General features: G+C 40.6%; 1 protein-coding gene across 18 annotated transcripts in view; it reads right to left on the bottom strand.

The window, feature by feature from the left end:
* Window positions 1-4,222: 4,222 nt before the first annotated feature.
* The window catches only part of tnnt1 (troponin T1, slow skeletal type), a 35,461-nt gene continuing 14,661 nt past the window's right edge, over window positions 4,223-25,022 (bottom strand). For 4 of the 18 annotated variants that reach the window (XM_031906271.1, XM_031906272.1, XM_012967424.3 and 1 more), the window contains 13 exons: window positions 24,194-24,226; window positions 22,149-22,175; window positions 20,963-20,989; window positions 16,647-16,673; window positions 10,754-10,775; window positions 9,806-9,866; window positions 8,498-8,614; window positions 7,563-7,640; window positions 6,851-6,964; window positions 6,660-6,769; window positions 5,658-5,748; window positions 5,106-5,146; window positions 4,223-4,428 (listed from right to left, as the gene is read on the bottom strand). In XM_031906271.1, the coding sequence (XP_031762131.1) occupies window positions 4,383-4,428; window positions 5,106-5,146; window positions 5,658-5,748; window positions 6,660-6,769; window positions 6,851-6,964; window positions 7,563-7,640; window positions 8,498-8,614; window positions 9,806-9,866; window positions 10,754-10,775; window positions 16,647-16,673; window positions 20,963-20,989; window positions 22,149-22,175; window positions 24,194-24,226 (794 nt within the window). In that variant the 3' untranslated portion in view covers window positions 4,223-4,382. The remainder of the gene's footprint in view (window positions 4,429-5,105; window positions 5,147-5,657; window positions 5,749-6,659; window positions 6,770-6,850; window positions 6,965-7,562; window positions 7,641-8,497; window positions 8,615-9,805; window positions 9,867-10,753; window positions 10,776-16,646; window positions 16,674-20,962; window positions 20,990-22,148; window positions 22,176-24,193; window positions 24,227-25,022) is intronic. The other 14 variants (XM_031906281.1, XM_031906282.1, XM_012967431.3 and 11 more) reach the window with 6 other exon arrangements.

The following is a 25,022-nucleotide window of genomic DNA, read 5'->3' as shown; positions in this document are numbered from 1 at the left end:
CTTTCTTCTTGCCACTCTTCCATAAAGGCCAACTTTGTGCAGTGCGCGACTAATAGTTGTCCTATGGACAGATTCTCCCACCGGAGCTGTAGATCTCTGCAGCTCCCCCAGAGTCACCATGGGCCTCTTGGCTGCATTTCTGATTAGCGCTCTCCTTGTTCGGCCTGTAAGTTTAGGTGGACGGCCTTGTCTTGGTAGGTTTACAGTTGTGCCATATTCCTTCCATTTCTGAATGATCGCTTCAACAGTGCTCCGTGGGATGTTCAAGGCTTTGGAAATCTTTTTGTAGCCTAAGCCTGCTTTAAATTTCTCAATAACTTTATCCCTGACCTGTCTGGTGTGTTCTTTGGACTTCATGGTGTTGTTGCTCCCAATATTCTCTTAGACAACCTCTGAGGCCGTCACAGAGCAGCTGCATTTGTACTGACATTAGATTACACACAGGTGCACTCTATTTAGTCATTAGCACTCATCAGGCAATGTCTATGGGCAACTGACTGCACTCAGACCAAAGGGGGCTGAATAATTACGCACACCCCACTTTGCAGTTATTTATTTGTAAAAAATGTTTGGAATCATGTATGATTTTCATTCCACTTCTCACGTGTACACCACTTTGTATTGGTCTTTCACGTGGAATTCCAATAAAATTGATTCATGTTTGTGGCTGTAATGTGACAAAATGTGGAAAAATTTCAAGGGGGCCGAATACTTTTGCAAGCCACTGTATATAAAGAAGGCTTTCCCATAATTCTAAACTTTGTGGATAATGGCTTCTGGATAATTTACATACTTATGTGTGTGTGTGTGTGTGTGTATATATATATATTCCTAGATTTGTCTTTTCACATTTTTAATACAAATTAACAATTTAATATACAGGCATGGGATCCCTTATTTGGAAACCCATTATCCAGAAAGTTCCGAATTACGGAAAGCCCGTCTCCCATAGACTCCATTTTAATTGAATAATTCAGAATTTTAAAACAGATTTCCTTTTTCTCTGTAGTAATAAAACAGTACCTTGTACTTGATCCCAACTAAGATATAATTAATCCATATTGGATGCAAAACAATCCTATTAGGTTTAATTAATGTTATATTGATTTTTTTAGTAGACTTGAGGTATGGAGATCCAAATTATGGAAAGACCCCTTATCCGGAATACCCTTGGTCCCAGGCATTCTGGATAACGGGTCCTATACCTGTATTAATATATCCCTTTATTTATATTTCTGCAATGTCCTTTTTAAAGGACAAGGAAAGGTTAATATAAATTAAAAGTAAGTCTAAAGGCATTCTTTTTAAGTACCTTCTGCATATCTAAATTCCCAGATCCCTGCTTGCTTCTCTGAGATATGGTGTTGGCAGCCTACAGCAGTTAGAAGACTACAGTGACATCACTAAAATCTCTCTCCCCTTCCTGTAGCCTGTTCTGAGCTACACATGCCCACCAGCCAATCAGAAGCGGATCTGCCGGGGGGGGGGGGGAATGAAATGCAGTATGAAGCAAGGAGGGAAAGGAAGGGAGAATACCTTTTTAAAGATGGCTGCCTGTTCAAGAAAACAGATAAAAATCATTCTTTTTCTCCTTGTAAGCAAGGCTCCCATGTCCAGGACTGGCTTATTTGCCTTTTATAGATTAGTATGGCGCATTCCTGAATAACTGAATGTTTATATTTATACCCCATTCACAGCCAACAATAAGAAAACTAAAGCTGTGTGAGCTAGACAGACATGGTTTATTAACAACAATCTTATGTTATTTATTCCATACACACAGTTTCCTAGTTTCCAGTATCCGTTAACTGGTGTATTAACATCCTCCTGGATCGGAAAAGTGGTAATTTACCTTAAACTTAATTTTAGTATGTTATAGAATGTCCTATTCTTGACAACTTTTTGATGGGTCTTTATATTTTTAGTTTTTAAATTTTTTGCCTTCTGCTGCCTCTTTCCAGCTTTCTAATGGGGGGGTCACTGACTCAGACATCCAAAACACTATTGCTCTGTGAGGCTACAATTTTATTGTCATTGTTACTTTTAAAACTTTTCTTCCTGTTCAGGTGCTCTGCTATTCACTCCAGCTCAGGATGCATTGAACCCTTGCAACTAGCTAGCTTATTAAAAAGCAGTTAAATCATTCAAAAACCACAAAAAAATAAGAAATGTTAACAAAGTACAAATAGTCTACATCATACTAAAATTTAATTTAAAGGTGAACCACTGCTTTATTAGGAAAAAAAAGATTTGAATGGAAGATAATGATGAGATCTGAGTCTAATTTTTTTATTTATTGAAAGCCTTTTGGGGCATTTTTATCACCATATATTCATAATTACTGTAAGAGGCAATAAATGAGCATTCCCATGAATGAAGTAACATTAAGGCTAGACAAATTCAACAAATATAAAGAGGAAAAGCTAATATTACAATGTCACATTTTTGAAGATCAAACAGTGGGATGGGATACTATAACTATAAAACTACATACAGCATCCCCTACGCATTTTATCCATATGTTTAATTTTTCTTTTATTCATAATTAACAGAAGTTACAATAAAAGCAATACAACAAAGCAATCCCCAATTATTCCTGTAATTGTATACAACAAGGATAGACAGCTGTATGTCATAACATCTACTATCATCTCTACTTTGCTACTGGAGGAAAGCTGGGAGCTGCAGTTACACTAATTTGGAGAGCAAAAGCTTTAGTCTCTACCCAGTAAGCAATAACTGCATTAAGTATCAAATTTCCATTAACAGCTATAAATGGTTCCCATATGGAACATTCTTCAGCTCTGTTGTAGGAGGTTAGATAATACTTTAAATGAATGGCAATGCATCTCATTGTTTCAGTACCATACTATATTATGCCTACCTCTGTTTAAAAAGTAAAACTAAAGAAGAGTTCTGTCTCTTGGAAGGGGCTCCACATTCACAGGGAATAGGTTCTCCTGGGTTTTGGCCATGCAGGCTGCATTACAAGAGAAGGATACAAACTAGGCAGTATTAGAGAAGTTACTATCATGTGTCTATAGGACGTTAAGGATCTGATGGACAGAACTTAGGGTAGTTGGCACTATCAACACAAAGAAAATCTAAGGAAACCCCTGGTGCTCTGATCTCTGGTCTGATCTTCTGGTATGGATAATAGTAACAAGTATTACAAAACCCCAGAGTATTCTGCAACATTGTTGCAACTATGAATCAACTATGAATGAATATGAAATAGTATGCACTAAGAAAGTTTACAGAACTGAGATAGAAAACGTTAATTCAATATGGACACCTCTAAACAAGCAAATGTTTATTACAAGTTCCAGGCTTAACTTACATAGACATACTACAGATTTGCTGCCCACTTGAATAGCGGCATTAAGGCAGCACCCTGATTTCCTAAGCTTCTTGGTCAAGTGAGCCAGGCAAGGAAGTTGGGATATTAGGCCCTAGGTATAAGAGAGGGATGTATGCCTTAAAATAATTTTTTAAAAAAGAAAATAATAAACACAATGTTGTTGGTGCAGATGATTGCTCTGCATGTTTGCACTTATACAAGTCAGTGTTGTAGCCTTTGTCTTGTCTAGGCTGCTGCGTTTTTCATAGATTGCAGTTTAGTCATTTTCAGCTATAAATACTATTATCAGTTTAAGCAAGCAGTATTTTAGCTCATATAGAAAGTTATGTGCTAAAAACAGGCAAAGCACTGATAGTTTAGTCTGTATACAAAAAAACCTTTTTAAAATAAGTATTTTTGCAGTTTACATTTGCTAAAGAAAACTTCATTTAAGACACAAAACAAAGCAGATTTTCAAAATTCCTTTTTTTATTTAACAAGGCAAATGTTTGGATTTAGTCAACTTACACAAAGATGTAATGAATTACAGAGCAATGATCAGTTTCCAGTTGCTCAGTACATGGGAGTTCCAGTTAGAGTGGGATGCATTAAAGAAACAGTAACACCAAAATATGAAAGTGTTTGAAATAATTGTAATATAATGTACTGTTGCCCTGCACTGGTAACTGGCCTGTTTGCTTTAATTTATATAAATACCCTGCTATACAGACATGGGGGCAGCCATTTGATCTGGAAAAAAGGCACGATAAGTCCTGTAGAATACAATGGTGTTTTATCTGTTATCTGCTACGTTGCCTGTGCCTTTTCTTCTTTTTTTCCAGCTTAAATGGCTGCCCCCATGGCTACACAGCAGAGTATTTATATAAACTATAGTAGGGTTTCTTAAACAAGCACACAACAAATTTTCATTTCTTGGTGTTACTGTTCCTTTAAGTGACTGAGGACATATGCAGGCACACTTCAAACCTAATGGCAATACGTTAGGATACTTTAATTGCAGAAGGTAAGGGTCTAATGAATCTTATTTCCAGCGGCCACCAACACGTCCTTTTCCTGCTCCTTTTTTGCTGTTGGAACAAACAGGTGTTTTTATACCTTTTTATGCAGCAAAAATTGCAAGGCAAAGTACAAAAGAAGAAGGAAATAAAACCATTATAAGATAATAGGGCTTGCTTGTGTGAAGAGTTATTACATAGCATTGTCTCCCACCTTAATATGAATAAAACATTATTTAATCTTATAAAACAACATAAACACTACTACTAATCACTGACCAATTGTCTTACATTGTGTTCTCATAGGGAGGTCATTGGCCTATGAGGTTTTTTTTATCATGAACTGGATATGGACTACTTATTCAGTTGTAAATTGATTTAAATAGACACTCATGTAGATCTGTGTGTGTGTGCTAAACTTCAGTTTAGGGAGTGCAATACCATACTACTTCCTCCATATTAATGCTACTAGTCTGTATTCACACACAAGGCCCTGTACAGGAACTGGCCCAAGGTCCAGACAAAAATATGAACACAGTTTCCCCCAGATGTTTGTATTTCAGCCCCCCTGGGATGAAAAAATGCACAACCAAAGTCTCTCAATTCATTGAGCATTGTGGTTTATGCACTTAATTATGACCACAAATGTTTAGTCTACACATCACAAAAATATATCTATTTGTAAAGTAGTAACAATGCAAAATATGCATGCCTAAAAAGCTTATTTAAAGTTAAAGTTATGTACTTACAATTTCTGTGCATGACTGATACGGTTATAAAGCACGTTAATCTGTAGAGTAAAACAAGACATTAGGGTCAATGACACACAATTAATAAAATGGGGGGTTATGTGATTCAGTAAAAGCCTACAATCAGTCTAGGCTTATCTACATTCCCAGCATTTGCATGTGGATATCTAAAACAGAGACCTGTCTTTCATCTTGGACACAGCCATGTAATTACTTTATAAGAGAAAAAATTTCTGTTGAGTTTTTTTTGTTAAAAACAATTTGCTTTGTGATCATAGAAGTTACTGTGCTCCACATGGAAAATATTTTTAGGATCCCGTACCCTAAATCTTCAGCTCTTAGAAGGATGCTGGGGTTTAGAGGTGAACAATACTATCTGCCAGTGTGAGTTCAATTACCAGAAACTCATTATATTCTCTAGGGCCCAGTACAAGTGCAGTACCTGAGTAGTTGTTACATACTGAACCATGGTTGTTTTTTAGGGCCTTAGCACTTACAGTGCCCCCTACATCTGTACCCTCTGTAGCCAGAATTATATATATATATATATACCTCGTATTTTTGTGTCTTGAGTTTCTCCATCAAGTCAAACTTCTCTGACTCCAACTGATACATCCAGTCTGTAAGTTCCTTGGCTTTCTCCCTGTCAAAGTATTTTGTAGAAGAAATTAGTAGCATTATCCTTTTTTTGGCAGAGGAGTAACCATAGATATGATACCCATTATAGTAATGGCATTTTTCTTCTGTAATTTGCTAAACTGTTGTGAGTAGAATTCTGTACATGTCCCAAAAGAAGAATATACACTCTACCTGTACCCACAAGACACACAGATGTGCATATTTGCCTGTACCTGCACCCATCCTGTTTTTTTTTTACATAGATCAATGACATCATGTGGGGCATGAAGAATGAGGGAGGGGTTAAAGGAACAGTAACACCAAAAAATGAAAGAGCTTTAAAGTAATAAAAATATAATGCACTGTTGCCCTGCACTGGTAAAACTGGTGTGTTGGCTACTGTAAGGGCTCTGGTACACGGGGAGATTAGTCGCCCGCGGCAAAACTCCCTGCTCGCGGGCGACTAATCTCCCCGTGTACCAGAGCCCTAACCCTACTATAGTTTATATAAATAAGCTGCTGTGTAGCCACGGGGGCAGCCATTCAAGCTGGAAAAAAGGCACAGGTTACATAGCAGATAACAGATAAGTTCTGTAGAATACAATAGTGTTTTATCTGTTATCTGCTATGTGCCTGTGCCTTTTCTCCTTTGAATGGCTGCCTCCATGGCTACATAGCAGCTTATTTATATAAATTATAGTAGACTTTCTGAAGTAAACACACAACTTTTACCAGTGCAGGGCAGCAGCACATTATATTTTACTTACTTTTATACACTTTCATTTTTTGGTGTTACTGTTCCTTTAAATAAAGGGAGCAAGGTGATGGAGCTGAACTGGAAGATGGTGAGCAGAAAGTTCACAGTAAAAATGCATACCCTGCCCACACTTGCTCATGTATACTTTGTTTTCCACAGTGATTTAATGCACAACTTACCTTAACTGACCTTCATTCATGTACTCAGTGGTCAGAGGTTTGCGTCTGTCAGCTAGTACCTTCCTCTTCATTTCACGCCCCGTCTGTTTTTTACCTCTTTTCTGCTCTGCCTAAAAACAGAATAAAACCTGTTTCACCAACAATACTTGTGCTTTCCCGGCAATAATCTTTAATACCCTCCTTTTATTTACCTTTACCAGGTATCCTCCAAAGTGGGCTCCCATATTAGACAGAACTTTCTTCTTCTTGGCATCATCATCTGCTCTTTTTTTAGCCTCTTCCTCCTCTTTCCTCATTTTTTCCTCCTAAAAAGAGGTTTGTTTTATGATTATATCTGTTTAGGCCAGACATCTATATTTAATTCTTTCTCTATTGTTTCTATCCATCCCCAATATTCTCTACAGAGTTAGATTGAAGGAATTTTTAGCTAAAATAATTTTTCTCTGAACTTTTATAAAACTGTGGTACAGAAGTCCAATTAGGTGCATTCATACTTAGGCGATCAAAGGAGGAGTTATATTTATATACAGTATATTCCTAATAAAATATTTCAACTTATGTATAAAATGATCAGGTCACTACCTGGGTACATCACAACTGCAAAGATTTCTGATTACACTAGTCACAGCCAATTCTCCACTCTTCCTCTCTTCAATTGCTTCCCTTCTTATGCCATATTGCCTGCTTCTTTCATCTTTCTCACAAGTTGCCACTCTTGTGCTGGGCCCTAGGATCCTAACTTTTTTTTTTATATGGTTGCTGTGCTGAGGAGCACACCTTACTTTGATTGGATAAGAGTTCCATCTTTGCAACTTTTTCAGTAGCCTCCATAACTTTGTCAATACTATCATACACTGTGTTGGGCAGATCCAACAATTTTATACCACTGCAGTTTTCACTTACAGCCATCCTTGCTTGTCTTTCACGCTCTTTCTCTGTCCTGAAGCGTACTTGTTCTGCTCGCTCAGCTCTGCGACGCTCCTAAAATGTTCAGAAGAAAGCAGATTCTTCCTTTTTTATTGTTTCATATTGTTTAATGTATTCTTAGTTAATCACTAATGTGTGGAGTTTGCAGCCAGATTAATTGTATTCTTTAAACAAAAATACATTCTTTTTATAACATCTTCCATTTGTTTTCTCATAAACAGTATATTATTAGCGTTTAGGGAAAAATCGGTTGTGTTAAATCTAAAAATTACTTCTTGTAAATGTTCACTTAAGAAATATGACTACAGTTTATTTACAGCATTCTTAACACTTGTGGGAGCTACTTGCTCTGCTGAAGAAAAATAAAATCTCTTGTGCTCATAAATCAATGTTGCTGTTACTGCAAATGTCTAGGGAGAGCTTTCAGGTTCAACATAGCTAGGTTTAACAGTTTGATGTAAATGCGTGTATGAATATAAGAAATGTTCTGTGCATATGCTATGATGGTCTCTTATACTTAAAATAAGTATGGGAAACCAGGCTGGAAAATAAATAGATAAAATGCTTCACTATGAAGCCAAACAAGTGATAAGGGTGAGCTCAATGAGGGTAAACCTTAATTCTGTTATTCTGTTGGGGTGAACATGTGTCCCTGTTGGTCACCAAGTCAATAATTGGAAGGGGAAGGGTCAAAGCCAGAGAGCAGGACAGAGGCCACTATAATACACAAAGACATGTTCACTTGTGAAAACAGCTACAGGAATTTTGTTTTACCCAGAATTGGTTTGGGCTAAAAATGATCAACCATGCTAATCACTGAAGCACTGCAGCAAGTTATTTCATGGGTGATAGAATTGGAAGTTCTATTAATAAGTTATAATTAATGTATAAGATTATGAATGTATGCTTACTATTCTTTCCTTTAGTGCAATTAATTCTTCTTCTTCCTTCTTACGTTGTTCAAAGTGTACATCGATCAGTGTCTGAAGCTCCAGGAGATCCTTTTCCATTCTTTTTCTGTGGATGTCCTGTTGTGCAAGAATTGATAAAAAAAGCAAAATATGAAAGTAAGTAATTCATCTGTTCTAATTAAAACATATTTCGCTAAGGATACCAAATGTTTAATTGCAATGTTTCATTGCATTTCATTAAAGTTGTTATTTTGCTGTTTAAAGGGATACTGCCATGATTTTTATGGTGTGTTTTTTATTTCTAAATTACTCTGTTAAAGCAAATAATTCACTTTACCATTTCATATTTTATTCTTGAACCAACATATGTATTTTTTTTGTTGTAATATTGGTGTGTAGGCGCCATCTCAGTGCATTGTGCCTGAGTCTGAGCTTTCAGAAGGAGCCAGCGCTACACATTAGAACTGCTTTCAGATAACCTATTGTTTCTCCTACTTTCATGTAACTGGAGGAGTCCCAAGCCGGACGTGAATTTCTTACTACTGAGTGCTATTCTGATATCTACTGGGAGCTGCTATGTTGCTACATTCCTATTGTTCTGCTGATTGGCTGTTGGGGTGCACCAGAGGCCACCCCTTTAGGTTAGAAGAACAGAACTTTCATTTGAAGCAGCATAGGGGGTTTTTCACGGTGAGGGCAGTGAGGTTGGGGAATGCCCTTCCTAGTGATGTTGTGATGGCAGATTCTGTTAATGCCTATAAGAGGGGCTTAGATGATTTTTTTGAACAAACATAGTATCCAAGGCTATTGTGATACTAAAATCCACAGTTAGTATTGATGTTGGTATATATGGTTTATGTATGTGAGTATATAGATGTCAGTATAAGTTTTTGTGTGCCGGGTTCACTCAGAAGGGTTGAACTAGATGGATTCTGTTCATTTTTTAACCCTGTGTAACTTTGTTACATATGATAAGGGACTGCAAGGGTTTCAGTACAGACCAGCTAATTTATTTTTTTCAGGTAAAAATGATCTCCCTGCATCTCAAGCATCCAACTTAGGTCTAGGATTCTAGAAAGCAGCATAATAACAAGTAGCACTATATAAGGATATGTATGTATGTAAATATTTGCATGTATGTTGTTTATCTAACAACAGATGATTACATTTTGTTTTTATATACATTATTAATGTTCTTTAAATAGAGCTATAGATGTTAATTCTTACCAATCTAAGAATAATTAGATTAAAGAAATAGTAGAAATCAGTGGCACCAGTGAATAGAATACACAGAGCAAGAATACTTACATCAAAATCAACCCTCTCTCCTTCAGGGATTTTAGGAGGGGCAAGTTGTGGCATCATCGGTCTGTTGATAAATCAGAGTTTATGATGATGGTAGTTATGGAAACACAATATGCTCCATATATATTGTTTTGTAAAAAAAACTAACTATATTTTTATGTTTCTCAGAACTGCCTATTCTGGGCAACTTTTCAATTGGTTTTCATTATTTATTACCTATAGTGTTTGTTCTATTTGCCTTTTTCTTCTAACTCTTTGCAGCTTTCAAATGGGGGTCACTGACCCCAGCAGCCAAAAAACTATTGCTCGATGAGGCTACAGTTTTATTTTTAGTTACATTTTATAACTTGTTTTTTTATTCAGGTTCTCTCTCATTCACTTACCATCCTCTCATTCAAACTGCTCCCTGGTCGCTAAGGTAATTTGGATCCTAGCAACCAGATAGCTGCTGAAACTAAACTGCAATGCTGCTGAACAAAAAGTGAAATAACTAAAAAACTACAAATAATAAAAAATGGAGACCAATTGCAAATCGTCTCAGAATATTACTCTCTACATCATACTAAAAGTTAACTCAAAGGTGAACAACCCCTTTATAATACTAATTAAGAAGATAACCTTGGAAAGCCTCATGTGGCCTCAAAACCCCTAGATGTACAGCCCTAAAGCATGAGGTAATAATAATGTTACTCTCCCAACAGGCTAAGTCATTAGTAAGACTTTTTGTTACTTTATTTTTAATAAGCAATTATTCCACTTAAAAGGATAAATAAATCAACACTGCTAGAAAAACAAAGACCCCTCTAAGGCAACTGTCTTACATGTCATAATTTTACAGGAGAAACAAGTAACAGGGACCCATATTCTCTATACTCTGTATTCTCATTTGTTTTTTGTTCTTTTTTTTTTTTTAATTTACTATAGACTACCACAACCCTTTGTCTTTCTTACCTTGGCCTTGGGCGCTCCTCCTCTGTAAACAAAGAAAAGTACATTATTGCTTTATATCAAAGTGTTATAAATAATACAGTACACCAGCTGTTGGTACCAGTCATAAGGAAACATTTAGAGTTTAGGTGCCTGGCACAGAATACAGATGTGTGATCCACTTTTATTTCACCAAACTATTTATTTTGGCAACAAATTATCCTTAAACTAAATGTTCTTAATAGTCTACTTTACTTCTTTATGCTAAGGGGGGGGGGGGGGGGGTCTCAGTCTTGCCATTTGTGAAGCAACTGAGAAGCAGCTGCTCTGAAATTTCAAAACTTTCAAAGTTCCATTACTCATATCTAGCATTAAGTGCAAGATACACAATCATTTTGATGGCTTTGGTGCCAAAAATGGGTCTTGATCCAAGATTCACTTCTTACAATTAATGTAGTGTTGTTCTTCAAACAGTACACTAGTGTATTTGACTGTATATTATAGTAGACTGGTACAATAGAACATTGCAGAAAGGAGGCATTCACCCTAAGAGGTCACCATCTTCTAAGATGCTCACAGATGGTAACTGGAATATAATAGCCGCTGTTGTTCAGGAAAAGTTTGATTCTCACAGATTAATTAACAAGGATGAAGAATTAAGAAAGAAGCTGGCTGTAGTCATAAAGATTGGTCAAGGAAAAACAATATGGCAGTTTCCACTCATAATGGGAACATGTCAAATACAGTAGGATTACTTTGGGCCGCAGTAAGCTCAAACTTCTTATAGATAGTATTCATGCTGTACTGTGTATAGTGGAGTGACTAGTACAGCAGTATTTTTGTATCTGTAATCTTGTTGTTTAATAAGTGGCAATCCCGAGCAAAAGTTGCAGCACAAAGTGGGGCTTGAATTGAAGAAATCTAGAAGTCATTTCCATATTCACTTTCAATATTCAGTTTTAGAGGGCATAACGATGTAGCAAAACATGCTGCCGTAATGACTTTGTATATATGCGTAAACACAGCTTAATTTCTCTAATTATATGATAAACTAGTTATTCCTGGCCTTTATATAGTCATGTCTAGAGCAGTAGTTCCGAAACTTTGAGCAGGACATGCCCATCATGAAGGCCACTCAGACTGAGATTTGGGGTGAATGACTGTTTCTGCTCTCAGATACTCCTGGAAGCCCAGCTTAAATGTGATATTTGCGGTGATGGATTTATATGTTATAATAAATAATTTTGGATCAGTAGCTGAATGACTAAACTGGAAATATCCTCTTATAACTTGGTATGAGCTAAGAGGAGGGCTCTGGGCAAATATTGGACAGAGAACCCTTTATTTTAAATACTGTACATTTCCATTCTGGAGGTTCTACATGCCCAAAATCCCAGTGCTTATGAATCATACCTTACAAAGCAGTAGCTGAGAAACCTGACAGGTTTCTTTTTCCTGTTATAATTTGGTCTCTAAACCTGATTATTAAGGATTGGAACTTCTTAATCCCGAAAGGCCTTGGCTAAAAAACGAATGATTCATTATTAATCAGTGTAATAACTGGTAGATGCTCATCACAATTAACAGGATGTGAAAAGTGCATCCTTCAAGCACTGCTTAAACTCCACACTAAAACTGGGAGAAGCTGGAAATTGTAGTTTAGTGACTGATGTTATTCAGTGAATGAATGATGCATAATCTCTGTAAAGTGCTGCTGAATATGCTAGCACTATAAATAAATAACAGCAAGAGGGTCCATAGTTGGTAGTAATGCATCAAAGAATTTGGTTGAATCTATACTGTTTAGCTGCTCTGAATATATCACATGACTACAAAGTAGTATTTATACTAATACACAGGCCAACATTGGCCTCTCCTGACTATGTTGGCAACCTATGGTCCAAGCTATGAGGCTTAACCATGGCCTTCTTGGGAAAGTTCTCTTCCCTGTGGGCCCCTATAGGATCAGTCAGTTTGCCCTGATTTGACCCACAAGCTAGGTGGGCAAATCTTGCCAAGATCTACTTGTTTGCCCAGATTTAGTCCTATTATACTCTGTCCGCAGTGGGAGATAACGGGACATGTAGTTTGACAATTGGAACCACAAGGGGAAAATCTTTTTTTGTAAGTAGAAAGGTGTTGCCAAGGATGCCTCTGCTCTGTGGGATCTTGTGCACTCACACAGGTCTTGAACACTCCACAAATTGGCTATTCTGATAATACTGTATATACAGTGTCGTAACTGGAAGTCACTGGACCCTAAAGCAAAATCATAAAATATATTGAAACCAGTAATTGTTCCACATGGCCCTTTAAACATACGCAGCCCTCCGGCAATTGCAGGGTGTGCTTTTTCCCTGAATATTTATCTAAAATATACTTTGAGTGGGCAAGATGTTGAGCTTTGTCCCTCTGTAAGGCTTATGACCATTTGCAGATCTGCTGAACCTTAGCAGAGACCAGGAAATAGCTGCTTTACATTTCCTGTTGCTGGCTATCTGCTCAGATCATGCTTGAGGGCACAGACCACATGCAGCACTTAAGCTTTACATCCGCTGTCCTGGGGAGCTCACACATACAGTTGGTTTTCACTGGGAAAGCAGTAAGCTCCTTATTGTAACCTTTCAGATCTCCAGAGCAGGCAGTAATTAAACAAGCTGGTCTGAGACACAGTGCTTATTTACATGTCAGTACTTTAATTATAACTCCTAGTACATGTGTAGAACCATTTAGAAGATCAGATATTTTCATTAGAGATTCACCCACATACTTTTAGGTCATAGATATTTAGTGGTCTCCTACTGAATCTGTTGCAGTCTTGTCATTAACACATTCATATCTGCTAAATCAGTGCGTCCTAAATATAGGAAGATATCTAAAATTAACTGTGAAGTTCCATGAGCAGTAAATATACATACAGTTGTTCCAAACAAGCATGTATGACATGCTACTGTGATTCTCTGTTCTCATGATTAAAGCTGGCCATACATGCATAAATACGGCACCAAATTTGACAATTGGTACCCAATTTCCTAACCCAACTAGTGTGTTAAATCAAATTTGGTCTCTAGTCCAATGCTTAGATCATTTGATGGGTCTGTACAGATCCATCAGAATAGGGCTGCATCCCGCACAGGGACAAACAATCATAAATGGTTAGTAGTTTGCAGTTAAGCTCACAAGCAGCCAATCCCACCCCATGCTTATACCCTGCATTCAAACTCAGATGTAGCTTGCCTCTCCCCAGAAGAAACTGGATGGCAGAATGAGTTTGTTAAAAAGTAGAATCACAGCAACCTTTTTATCATACCTATTTCACCAACAAACTGAATTATAGTATTTTTTGGAATAGAGGATTCATTTTAATATTTTTGTCCTTTTTGTCCTAAACTAGGGCAGGTACCACCATCCACTTCCCTGCTGGAAATAACTCCTAGAAAGCCCACAACAGTGCTAAATATTACTTTGTATAGCCCTGAGTATTAAGCAGAGATGTACAGTAATACCTTCTATGAAGCCATGATGACTGTTTCAGTGCAACATCTAGTAACCCTAGCCTTATATTCTCTTTTGAAAATAGATCTGTCCCACCTTTAAAGGAGAAATAATGAATTCTTTTGTACAGGCAATTCTCTGTACTCCCTGTGTGACCGGTGTAGGGTGGGGTCATTATGAATGATATCAAGATAATAGGATATGAAAATACAATACACTCTAACCAGTCCAAGCATGTCAGCTCACATATATATTCAACAGAAAAGTTTAAGTAAACATGGGGTGTAATATAAAGGTTGGTAACTCTATTAGCATTACCTAGCTGCTTGTGTGTGAGTTACATAGGCGCTCCCATGAGAATCAATAAGAGAATGGAATATTTTGTTGTCTGTGACACCCATATCATACGCAAAGCACATCCCTACCTACAAGAGTGCTGGCTTCTGACCTCCAGCAGGTTTAGGCTGGCCATACATGTACCAATAATATTGTATGAAATTAAAGTTTTGTATGATTATTGTACTATGGATATTGGTCAGAGGTTTAAAAGTATCTACTAATGCCCAGGTAGGGTAATACCGGAGTATGTGTGGGACCAACTGCAGACCATCATCATCTTTAAATTAACTTTAAGTATGATGCATACAATGATAATCTGATTTTTTATTTTTTTGAACCTTGCAGTGGTTGGAAGATGATTAGAGTACCTATGGAAAGATTAATTGCAGAGTTGCTAAGTATAGGACATTTTCTACGTAATGAACTGACATGAACTCATAACGATAATTACACAGTAGTTGCTGGCGTAGACATTCTTGGATCTATTGCAGGGGTGACTATTAATACAATAATCAGTAAGGTATGGATGCAATGAATCTAGGATTCAGTTCAGGATCCAGCTAGGATTCAATCTTTTTCAGCAGGATTCGTATTTGGCCGAACCAGTCATGTGACTTTTTGTCTCATGAACAATTATGAGCCATGTATGGGGCCTCATACGGGACCCCCCACTGATATCTGGCCAAAAATCAGCAAAATGACGATCTGGCAGGTTTACAAATCCAGTTGTGGCTTGTTCATGAGGTCCTTGCCCCAATAACCAGCATCTTGTCAATGTGATCCGACCATTTTGCCCGAGGACCAAACGATCGGATCAATCCAATATCACCCACCTCAAGGTGGGCACATTGGGGGGAGTTGTCACTTGGCCAGTATTTAACTAGCCTAGCCGGTAAATCACCAGCTAGGGCCAGCACCGATTTTACAAATTTACCGGCAATGAACTTAAAACTCTATAAACCTTCTCCACTACCGATCAGCCTTTATAGTCAAAAGCCCACCTCTGCACCACTTATTTCCCCACCCAGCCCCGCCATTCCCTGCCCATTTCCTGGCCCCAATCACATTTTCCCTGCCTATCCCACACATTTTCCTGCCCCTTACATCATAACCCTGCCCTCAAATAATGACACAGCCAGTACCCGACCAGAAGGCTGGTATTACAAACAAAAAAGGTGGCAACCCTACATACAAGTGGATCTTTAAGCATATGGTTGCTTTAGATACAGAGGTGAGGAGGATTAGGAAGTGACTATTCCCCTTATTCTCAGAGACTATTATCCCACTGTTATTATCTCCCCAGCCACAGTCCCTTCCCAGAGGCTATTATCCCACTGCTACTATAGGCACCATTTCTCCCTACTATACCTGCTATCCCACAGCCACAGTCCCTTCCCAGAGGCTATTATCCCCACTGCTACTATAGGCACCATCTCTCCCTACTATACCTGCTATCCCACAGCCACAGTCCCTTCCCAGAGGCTATTATCCACCGTCTCTCCCTACTGTATCTGCTGTTCCACAGCCACAGTGTCTTTCCAGAGGCTATTATCCCCCCACTGCTACTATAGGCACCATCTCACCCTACTATACCTGCTATCCCACAGCCCCAGTCCCTTCCCAGAGGCTATTATCCCACTGCTACTATAGGCACCATCTCTCCCTACTATACCTGCTATCCCACAGCCACAGTCCCTTCCCAGAGGCTATTATCCCCCCACTGCTACTATAGGTACCATCTCTCCCTTCTATACCTGCTATCCCAGAGCTACGATCCCTTCCCAGAGGCTATTATCCTTAGTGCTACAACAGGTAGTTACACAGTGAAGAAGTGAATAGATAGAGGATTACTGAACTTTTTGTGCTGTGCCGAGGGCAGTTGCCACTGCAGTGAACCCCCTTAAGACAAGTCTTTTGATTGGATTTGGATTGTAGCTACAGATGGCATTAAAGGTCCACATTCTTAATGACAACAACTTGTAATAAACATTTACAGCGAGCTTCCTAATTATCCCTGTTTTACATTAGCAGAGCAATGCTAAATCTCCTGTGCAATTTCCTTAGAAAGGGAAGAATGCATTACCTTCCTCTATGTGTTCTCCAAACTCCTCTGTAGTTGCAGAAGCAGCAGAATGGCACAAGAGAAGCAACATGGGCCGGGAAGGGAAGAAAGAGAAGACAAGCACAAACTGCAGTTTAATAGAAGCAACAATGCTGTTTTCTTGCACTACCACAGAAGCTTTAAGGCAGGGATCTCCAACTTCAGACAGTACAGTTTTTAAGCTCATGACAAAAGGGGCTTATTCTTGGCCTGTGGCTAAACGTAGGCCAAGATTCAGCCACTCTGCTGGCATCAGCCTTTTCCTGTGACTGCACCTTGAGCTACTGTGTCCGGCCTGGGTAGAGGCACACAGAATGGGTTTTGTTACTGAAATGCATACTTGCTAATATAGGCACCATCTCTTCCTACTATACCTGCTATCCTACAGCAACAGTCCCTTCCCAGAGGCTATAATTTCCACTGCTATTATAGGCACCATCTCTCCCTACTATACCTGCTATCCCACAGCCACAGTCCCTTCCCAGAGGCTATAATTCCCACTGCTATTATGGGCACCATCTCTCCCTACTATACATGCTATCCCACAGCCACAGTCCCTTCCCAGAGGCTATTATCCCACTGCTACTATAGGCACCATCTCTCCCTACTATACCTGCTATCCCACAGCCACAGTCCCTTCCCAGAGGCTATTATCCCCCCACTGCTACTATAGGCACCATCTCTGCCTACTATGCCTGCTATCCCACAGCCACAGTCCCTTCCCAGAGGCTATTATCCCCCCACTGCTACTATACGCACCATCTCTCTATACTATACCTGCTATCCCACAGCCCCAGTCCCTTCCCAGAGGCTATTATCCAACTGCTACTATAGACACCATCTCTCCCTACTATACCTGCTATCCTACAGCAACAGTCCCTTCCCAGAGGCTATTATCCCCCCACTGCTACTATAGGCACCATCTCTCCCTACTATACCTGCTATCCCACAGCCACAGTCCCTTCACAGAGGCTATTATCCCACTGCTACAATAGGCACCATCTCTCCCTACTATACCTGCTATCCCACAGCCACAGTCCCTTCCCAGAGGCTATTATCCCCCCACTGCTACTATAGGCACCATCTCTCCCTACTATACCTGCTATCCCACAGCTACAGTCCCTTCCCAGAGGGTATTATCCCCCTACTGCTACTATAGGCACCATCTCTCCCTACTATGCCTGCTATCCCACAGCCACAGTCCCTTCCCAGAGGCTATTATCCCCCCACTGCTACTATAGGCACCATCTCTCCCTACTATGCCTGCTATCCCACAGCCACAGTCCCTTCCCAGAGGCTATTATCCCCCTACTGCTACTATAGGCACCATCTCTCTATACTATACCTGCTATCCTACAGCCCCAGTCCCTTCCCAGAGGCTATTATCCCCCCACTGCTACTATAGGCACCATCTCTCCCTACTATACCTGCTATCCCACAGCCACAGTCCCTTCCCAGAGGCTATTATCCCACTGCTACTATAGGCACCATCTCTCCCTACTATACCTGCTATCCCACAGCCACAGTCCCTTCCCAGAGGCTATTATCCCTCTGCTACTATAGGCACCATCTCTCCCTACTATACCTGCTATCCCACAGCCCCAGTCCCTTCCCAGAGGCTATTATCCCACTGCTACTATAGGCACCATCTCTCCCTACTATACCTGCTATCCCACATCCACAGTCCCTTCCCAGAGGCTATTATCCCACTTCTACTATAGACACCATCTCTCCCTACTATACCTGCTATCCTACAGCAACAGTCCCTTCCCAGAGGCTATAATTCCCACTGCTACTATAGGCACCATCTCTCCCTACTATACCTGCTATCCCACATCCACAGTCCCTTCACAGAGGCTATTATCCCACTGCTACTATAGGCACCATCTCTCCCTACTATACCTGCTATCCCACAGCCAAAGTCCCTCCCCAGAGGCTATAATTCCCACTGCTATTATAGGCACCATCTCTCCCTACTATACCTGCTATCCCACAGCCACAGTCCCTTCCCAGAGGCTATAATTCCCACTGCTATTATAGGCACCATCTCTCCCTACTATACCTGCTATCCCACAGCCACAGTCCCTTCCCAGAGGCTATTATCCCACTGCTACTATAGGCACCATCTCTCCCTACTATACCTGCTATCCCACAGCCACAGTCCCTTCCCAGAGGCTATTATCCCACTGCTACTATAGGCACCATCTCTCCCTACTATACCTGCTATCCCACAGCCACAGTCCCTTCCCAGAGGCTATTATCCCACTGCTACTATAGGCACCATCTCTCCCTACTATACCTGCTATCCCACAGCCACAGTCCCTTTCCAGAGGCTATTATCCCCCCACTGCTACTATAGGCACCATCTCTCCCTACTATACCTGCTGTCCCACAGCCACAGTCCCTTCCCAGAGGCTATTATCCCACTGCTACTATAGGCACCATCTCTCCCTACTATACCTGCTATCCCACAGCCACAGTCCCTTCCAGAGGCTATTATCCCACTGCTACTATAGGCACCACCTCTCCCTACTATCCCACAGCTACAGTCCTTTCCCAGAGGCTATTATCCTTAGTGCTACAGCAGGTAGTGAAGTGAATAAGTGGAAAGATGGAGCATTACTGAACTTTTTGTGCTGTGTGTAAGGCAGTTGCCACTGCAGTGAACCCCCTACAGACAAGTCTTTTGAGGTCCACATTCTTAATGACAACAACTTGTAATATACATTTATAGCTACATACCCCCCAACTCCCGGTTTTTATAGGGTATCCCGCTGTCCCGGATAGTTCAATGAATGTCCCGCATTTCCGTAATCGATTACCCAAATGCGGGGCAACAGGCCCTTTTATAAGATTGCGCCCTGGCGTGTGATGTCAGTACACACGGGGCGCAACCTTATAAAAGGACCTGTCGCCGCTGTATAAGAAGCAGAGCAGCAGAAGAAGCCTGAGCGTGTGTGGTACTGTCTATTGGAGCAGTTACTATGGGGGCATTGTGTATGGGGGCACTTTCTATGGGGGAATTGTGTATGGGGGTACTTTCTATGGGGGCACTATGTATGGGGGCTACTGTCTATGGGGTCAATTGGGGGCACTGTCTATGGGGGCACTTTCTATGGGGGGTACTGTCTATTGGGGGCACTTTCTATGGGGGGTAATGTCTTTTGGGAACTTTCTATGGAGGCACTGTGTATGGGGGGTACTGTCTATGGGGGCACTGTGTCTGGGGGGTACTGTCTATGGGGGCACTGTGTATGGGGGGTACTGTCTATGGGGGCACTGTGTCTGGGGGCAATTGAGGGTACTGTGTATGGGGGTACTGCCTATGGGGGCACTGTGTATGGGGGTACTGTCTATTGGCCCATTGGGGGTACTGTGTATGGGGTACTGTCTATGGGGGAACTTACTATGGGGGCATTGTGTATGGGGGGGTACTTTCGATGGGGGCACTGTGTATGGGGGGCTACTGTCTATGGGGTCAATTGGGGGCACTGTCTATGGGGGCACTTTCAAGGGGGGTACTGTCTTTGGGGCACTGTGTATGGGGGTACTATCTATGGGGGCACTGTGTATGGGGGGGTACTGTCTATGGGGGCACTGTGTATGGGGGGGTACTGTCTATGGGGGCACTGTGTCTAGGGGCAATTGGGGGAACTGTGTATGAGGGGTACTGTATATGGGGGCACTGTGTATGGGGGGTACTGTCTATTGGGCCATTGGGGGTACTGCCTATGGGGGCACTGTGTATGGGGGTACTGTCTATGGGGGCACTTACTATGGGGGCACTTACTATGGGGGCATTGTGTATGGGGGTACGGTCTATGGGGCACTTTCTATGGGGGCATTGTGTATGGGGGTACTTTCTATGGGGGCACTTTCTATGGGGGTTACTGTCTATGGGGTCAATTGGGGTTACTGTCTATGGGGGCACTTTCTATGGGGGTACTGTCTTTGGGGCACTGTGTATGGGGGTACTGTATATGGGGGGCACTGTGTATGGGGGGATACTGTCTATTGGGCCATTGGGGGCACTGTGTATAGGGGGTAAAACTGGTACATAGTTATAACTCACTTATAACTGACTGCCTTCTCTCTATATTTGTATTTTATATGTAGGAGTTGCTATATTGTTTTCCTTAGGTGGTACAGTATGAGGGTATAGCACATTTACTTCTGATCCCGCCATTTCAAATATATAAAAGGAGTCTTTTTTTAACAAAAATGGGGCGTGGTTTTACATTAGCAGAGCAATGCTAAATCTCCTGTGCAATTTCCTTAGAAAGGGAAGAATGCATTACCTTCCTCTAAGTGTTCTCCAAACTCCTCTGTAGTTGCAGCAGCAGCAGAATGGCACAAGAGAAGCAACATGGGCCGGGAAGGGAAGAAAGAGAAGACAAGCACAAGCTGCAGTTTAATAGAAGCAACAATGCACTACCACAGAAGCTTTAAGGCAGGGATATCCAAACTCCAGTTTTTAGGCTAAAGACAAAAGGGGCTTATTATTGGTGTAGATAAACACAGGCCAAGAATCAACCCCTCCGCTAGCATCAGCTTTTTCCTGTGACTGTACCTGGAGCCAGTGTCCAGCCTGGGGGGAGGCACACAGAATGGGTCTCGTTACTGAAATGCTTAGTTGCGCGTTTTGCCACCAAAATTCACTCTGTGTGCCTGCGTTCAGGCAGATGCATTGGCTCTAGGTGTGGGCACAGGCCTGGACTGGGATTCAAAATAAACCTTGAAATTTTGATTACACAGATGCCCAAACACTTCCGAATAAATAGTGACCATCTATGACATCTTACAGCAGCCCCTCTGGCATTTTGGAGAACCCACAGATTGCCAGTCCAGGCCTGCACCAATTCAATACTTAAAGGTCTGACTGTAATGACTGTAATGATAACCTCTACTTGAGAGATCCTGTGCATTATTGCCCTAAGGGAAATATTCTGCCCTTTTTGTTTAACTTGACTAATGTGTTAACACAAAAAGGCAAACGTGAAAATTAGTACACAATCTGTAGCTGTGCAGGTTTGTGTTTGTACAGTACTGAACAAAACCTAAAAGGGCAGAAATATCTGCAGACAGATAGTTAATTTGATGGCTGACCTGTCATAATGATTAACAGCGCATAACCTCTGTTTTGACAGTCACAAGGAAAGCTGCAGCCAATACATGACATGCAATACATCGGCAAAAAGGATCATTTATTGACTGACAATAACCATTAACAAACAGCTGTATCTACAAAAATGAATGGATTCGGCTGCAAAGTGACAGCTATTGCTTTGTAATAAATGATTCCACTCTCCTGTTTATGTCAAGAAGCATTTGAATAGCTTGAAGAAGCCCGGACACCAGTTGAAAAACCAATTAACTCTGGCCTCAACCAAATTAATTACCCTGGCCTAAGTTTATAGCTGCTTTGTATGCATGAACTAGGAAACATCAGCCGCTGGATGAAGCTTATGAGTTAGATTTCTTTACCTTCTGTGGCTTCTTCTGCAGGTTCCTCTGAAAAGCCGAACAGCACAGCAGCAACAGCAGATGCAGCAGAGCAGAGGCAGGCAAGCAGAGCAGGGAAAAGGAAAAAGCAGCAAATTAACAGAAGCTAACATAATAAATCTACCATATTCACTAAAGGCATTACATACATATGACCAAAAGTCTGTATCTGCTTAAAACAGAAGCCAGTAGGCCAGATTAGCAGCTGAGATCAGTGGCCAGCCACCCGTACGTACAGTATTAACATTCAACTGTTGTTTTATCTTGCATCCTTACTGTTGATCTACTTGTTTATACACCCCACATATTTGTATACGGGTATAATGGAAGGGCAGCCTTCCACTTCCAAATGCCTTTATTGGCTTCACCACAAAACATGTTGTAGGGTTGCCTCCATTCACATTTTACCAAGGAGGTAACCCCGATATATGTTATGTGGTGAAGCTAATGAATGCCTTCCTTGCTGTACATGACTCTTTAAGCTTGGGATCATTTACTAAGGGAAAAAAGTTAACATTATGCTTTATATATTTCTTTAATCAAAGCTATCAAACTGCAGACTTTTTTTGCAATTTACAAGTTAAAGAATTGATATTATTGCAGAGTGAGACTTTTTATCGTTTTTCACATCATTATAGTGAGGAATTGGGGGATTTTATTTTAATTTGTTGGGGGAGAATCTACTTTTTTGGCTAACCATCATTTATACAGCCGGTAACAGACTTGAAGGAGGCAGCAACAGGGTGAATTTAGCCCAAGCACATAAGCTGCACATTAGACTCTAAATTTAGCAAGCAGGAAATCCAGCCCTTTGAAAGGAAGCGCAAAACGCTACATTTATTTCCCATCAAGTACATGCTACTGTCTGCAATACTGACTCCTCCAATACCCCGCCTTTTGGCAGGGCTAGTAGGCAGCTAGGTTATTCTGCCTTGTTTCCTTGGTCTGTTTCAACATCTTCTCATTCACCCCTTTCCACTTTGTCTCCCCTCTTTCTTTCTTCTTTGCATTATTTCTTCCTTCTCTGTCTATCCAGGCCAAGGTTGCTATGCCACTTTCTTTCATGCACAACTTTCTTACCTACCAACCCTGTCTTCCCCCAAATCTTTTGTTTTCCTGCCAACCATCTATATTTTCCCTTGCCCTCCAACGCTTTCTCTTGACTCACTGTTTCTTTTTCTCTGGTCCTCCAAATGACATTTTCACAGCCTAACTGGTTGGATTTCCTTTTCTCTGTAATAACAAAACAGTACCTCGTACTTGATCCTAACTAAGATATAATAAATCCTTGTTTTAATTATTTTTTTTAGCAGATTTAAAGTATGGAGATCCAAATTATGGAAGGACCCCTTACTCAGAAAACCACAGGTCCCTAGCATTTTGGATTACAGGTCCCATACCTATAGTTTGTGTTTGTCCCTTGTCTCAAATTATGTCTAATGATTGACCATTGGATGTCTCCCATAATCAAATCATTGGGCCGTTTTAATAAATCAGTCATAGGGGCAGTGCTATAATGTGCCTCACCCACCCAAAATAATTTTAGGGCCCCCACCATCACAGTTGACCTGTACCCCACCCCTTGCAAATTTACTCTGGCTAGTTTTTGGCTAACAGCTAGGAAGAGGGATAGGGCCAGGGCCAGTGTGAGGTGGCACCATGCAGCAGATCTCTCTTTTATCATGTGGTTTTTTCTAGTTTCTATATTCTAGTATTATAGTTTGGGTCTACATGTGTTTGTATTAAACTAAATGTTTCTCTTCCTTTAACTCTGCCAAGTCAAGTAAAAGCAATTAACCCCTACAGTACCATGCAGAGTATTGTTACTTAATTTTGTGTATATGGGTTAAATACACTGAACAAGAGTTTGAGTTTCTGAATAATGTTAGAAAAAAATGTAGATTTCATTAAATCGGCATTTTCAACATTGTCCATAGGTGTATTCTTGTCTTCTTATTAGCATAAGCGTAAATATTTTAATGAAAGAAAATACCAGCATATAAAATATAGAAGCAAAGCATTAGTACCTGGTACCTCTTCAGGGACAGGATCCTCTGTTACTGCGTAGCGCAATAGCAATGCACAGGGAATGGTAAAGCAACCAAAAAAGAAATGACACAGCCGTTAAAAGTGTTACAATACAACAGCGATGGTTGACTAGGAGAGACAGAGAGAAAGGTACTACCGTGTTTCCCCGAAAATAAGACACTGTCTTATATTTTTTTAAGCTCCAAAATATGCACTAGGTCTTATTTTCAGGGGATGTCTTATTTTTCCATGAAGAAGAATACAGTACACATTTATTCCATCGCTTGGGCGAGATTTATCGCTCAGCCCTAGGTGGATGTCTTTTTTTCGGGGGGGTGCCTTATTTTCCAAGGGGGGTGAAAAATCGGGGGGGTGCCTTACTTTCGGAGGATGTCCTATTTTCGGAGAAACAGGGTAGGGGGTCCTGACAGAAAGAATAGAGACAGGGTAGGTCAGATATATCATACCTGAGACCCTTCATGGGTTGTTGAACTACATGTTACAGAAAAGAAAGCCTTTTGCAGCCAGTGTTATAAGTATCTACACCTACTAAATATATTTGCCCCAAATGTTAGTTACAGTGGTGGGTCAGTGTTAGAAGACTGGGAGTGCTAGAAAGGTCCCAGCAGTGTCAGCCAACACCCCTGCTTGGGTGTTAATGAGTAACCTCCTTTTTCTTGGATAACTGCAGTAAGCAGGGAGTATGTAGCCTAGGTCCTAGAGTGGGAGCGATGGGGCAGGAAACCTCAAAAAAAGCTATTTAGTGGCAACCTGCAGTTCCTCCAAGGGGTGTGATTGAGGTTAGCAGCTTGTGTAAGTTATTTGCCA

Source organism: Xenopus tropicalis, chromosome 7 (genome assembly GCF_000004195.4).
Source record: "Xenopus tropicalis strain Nigerian chromosome 7, UCB_Xtro_10.0, whole genome shotgun sequence".
Lineage (NCBI taxonomy): Eukaryota > Metazoa > Chordata > Amphibia > Anura > Pipidae > Xenopus > Xenopus tropicalis.
Note: the sequence above shows the minus strand (reverse complement) of the source record. Positions and strands in the feature narration are given on the sequence as shown.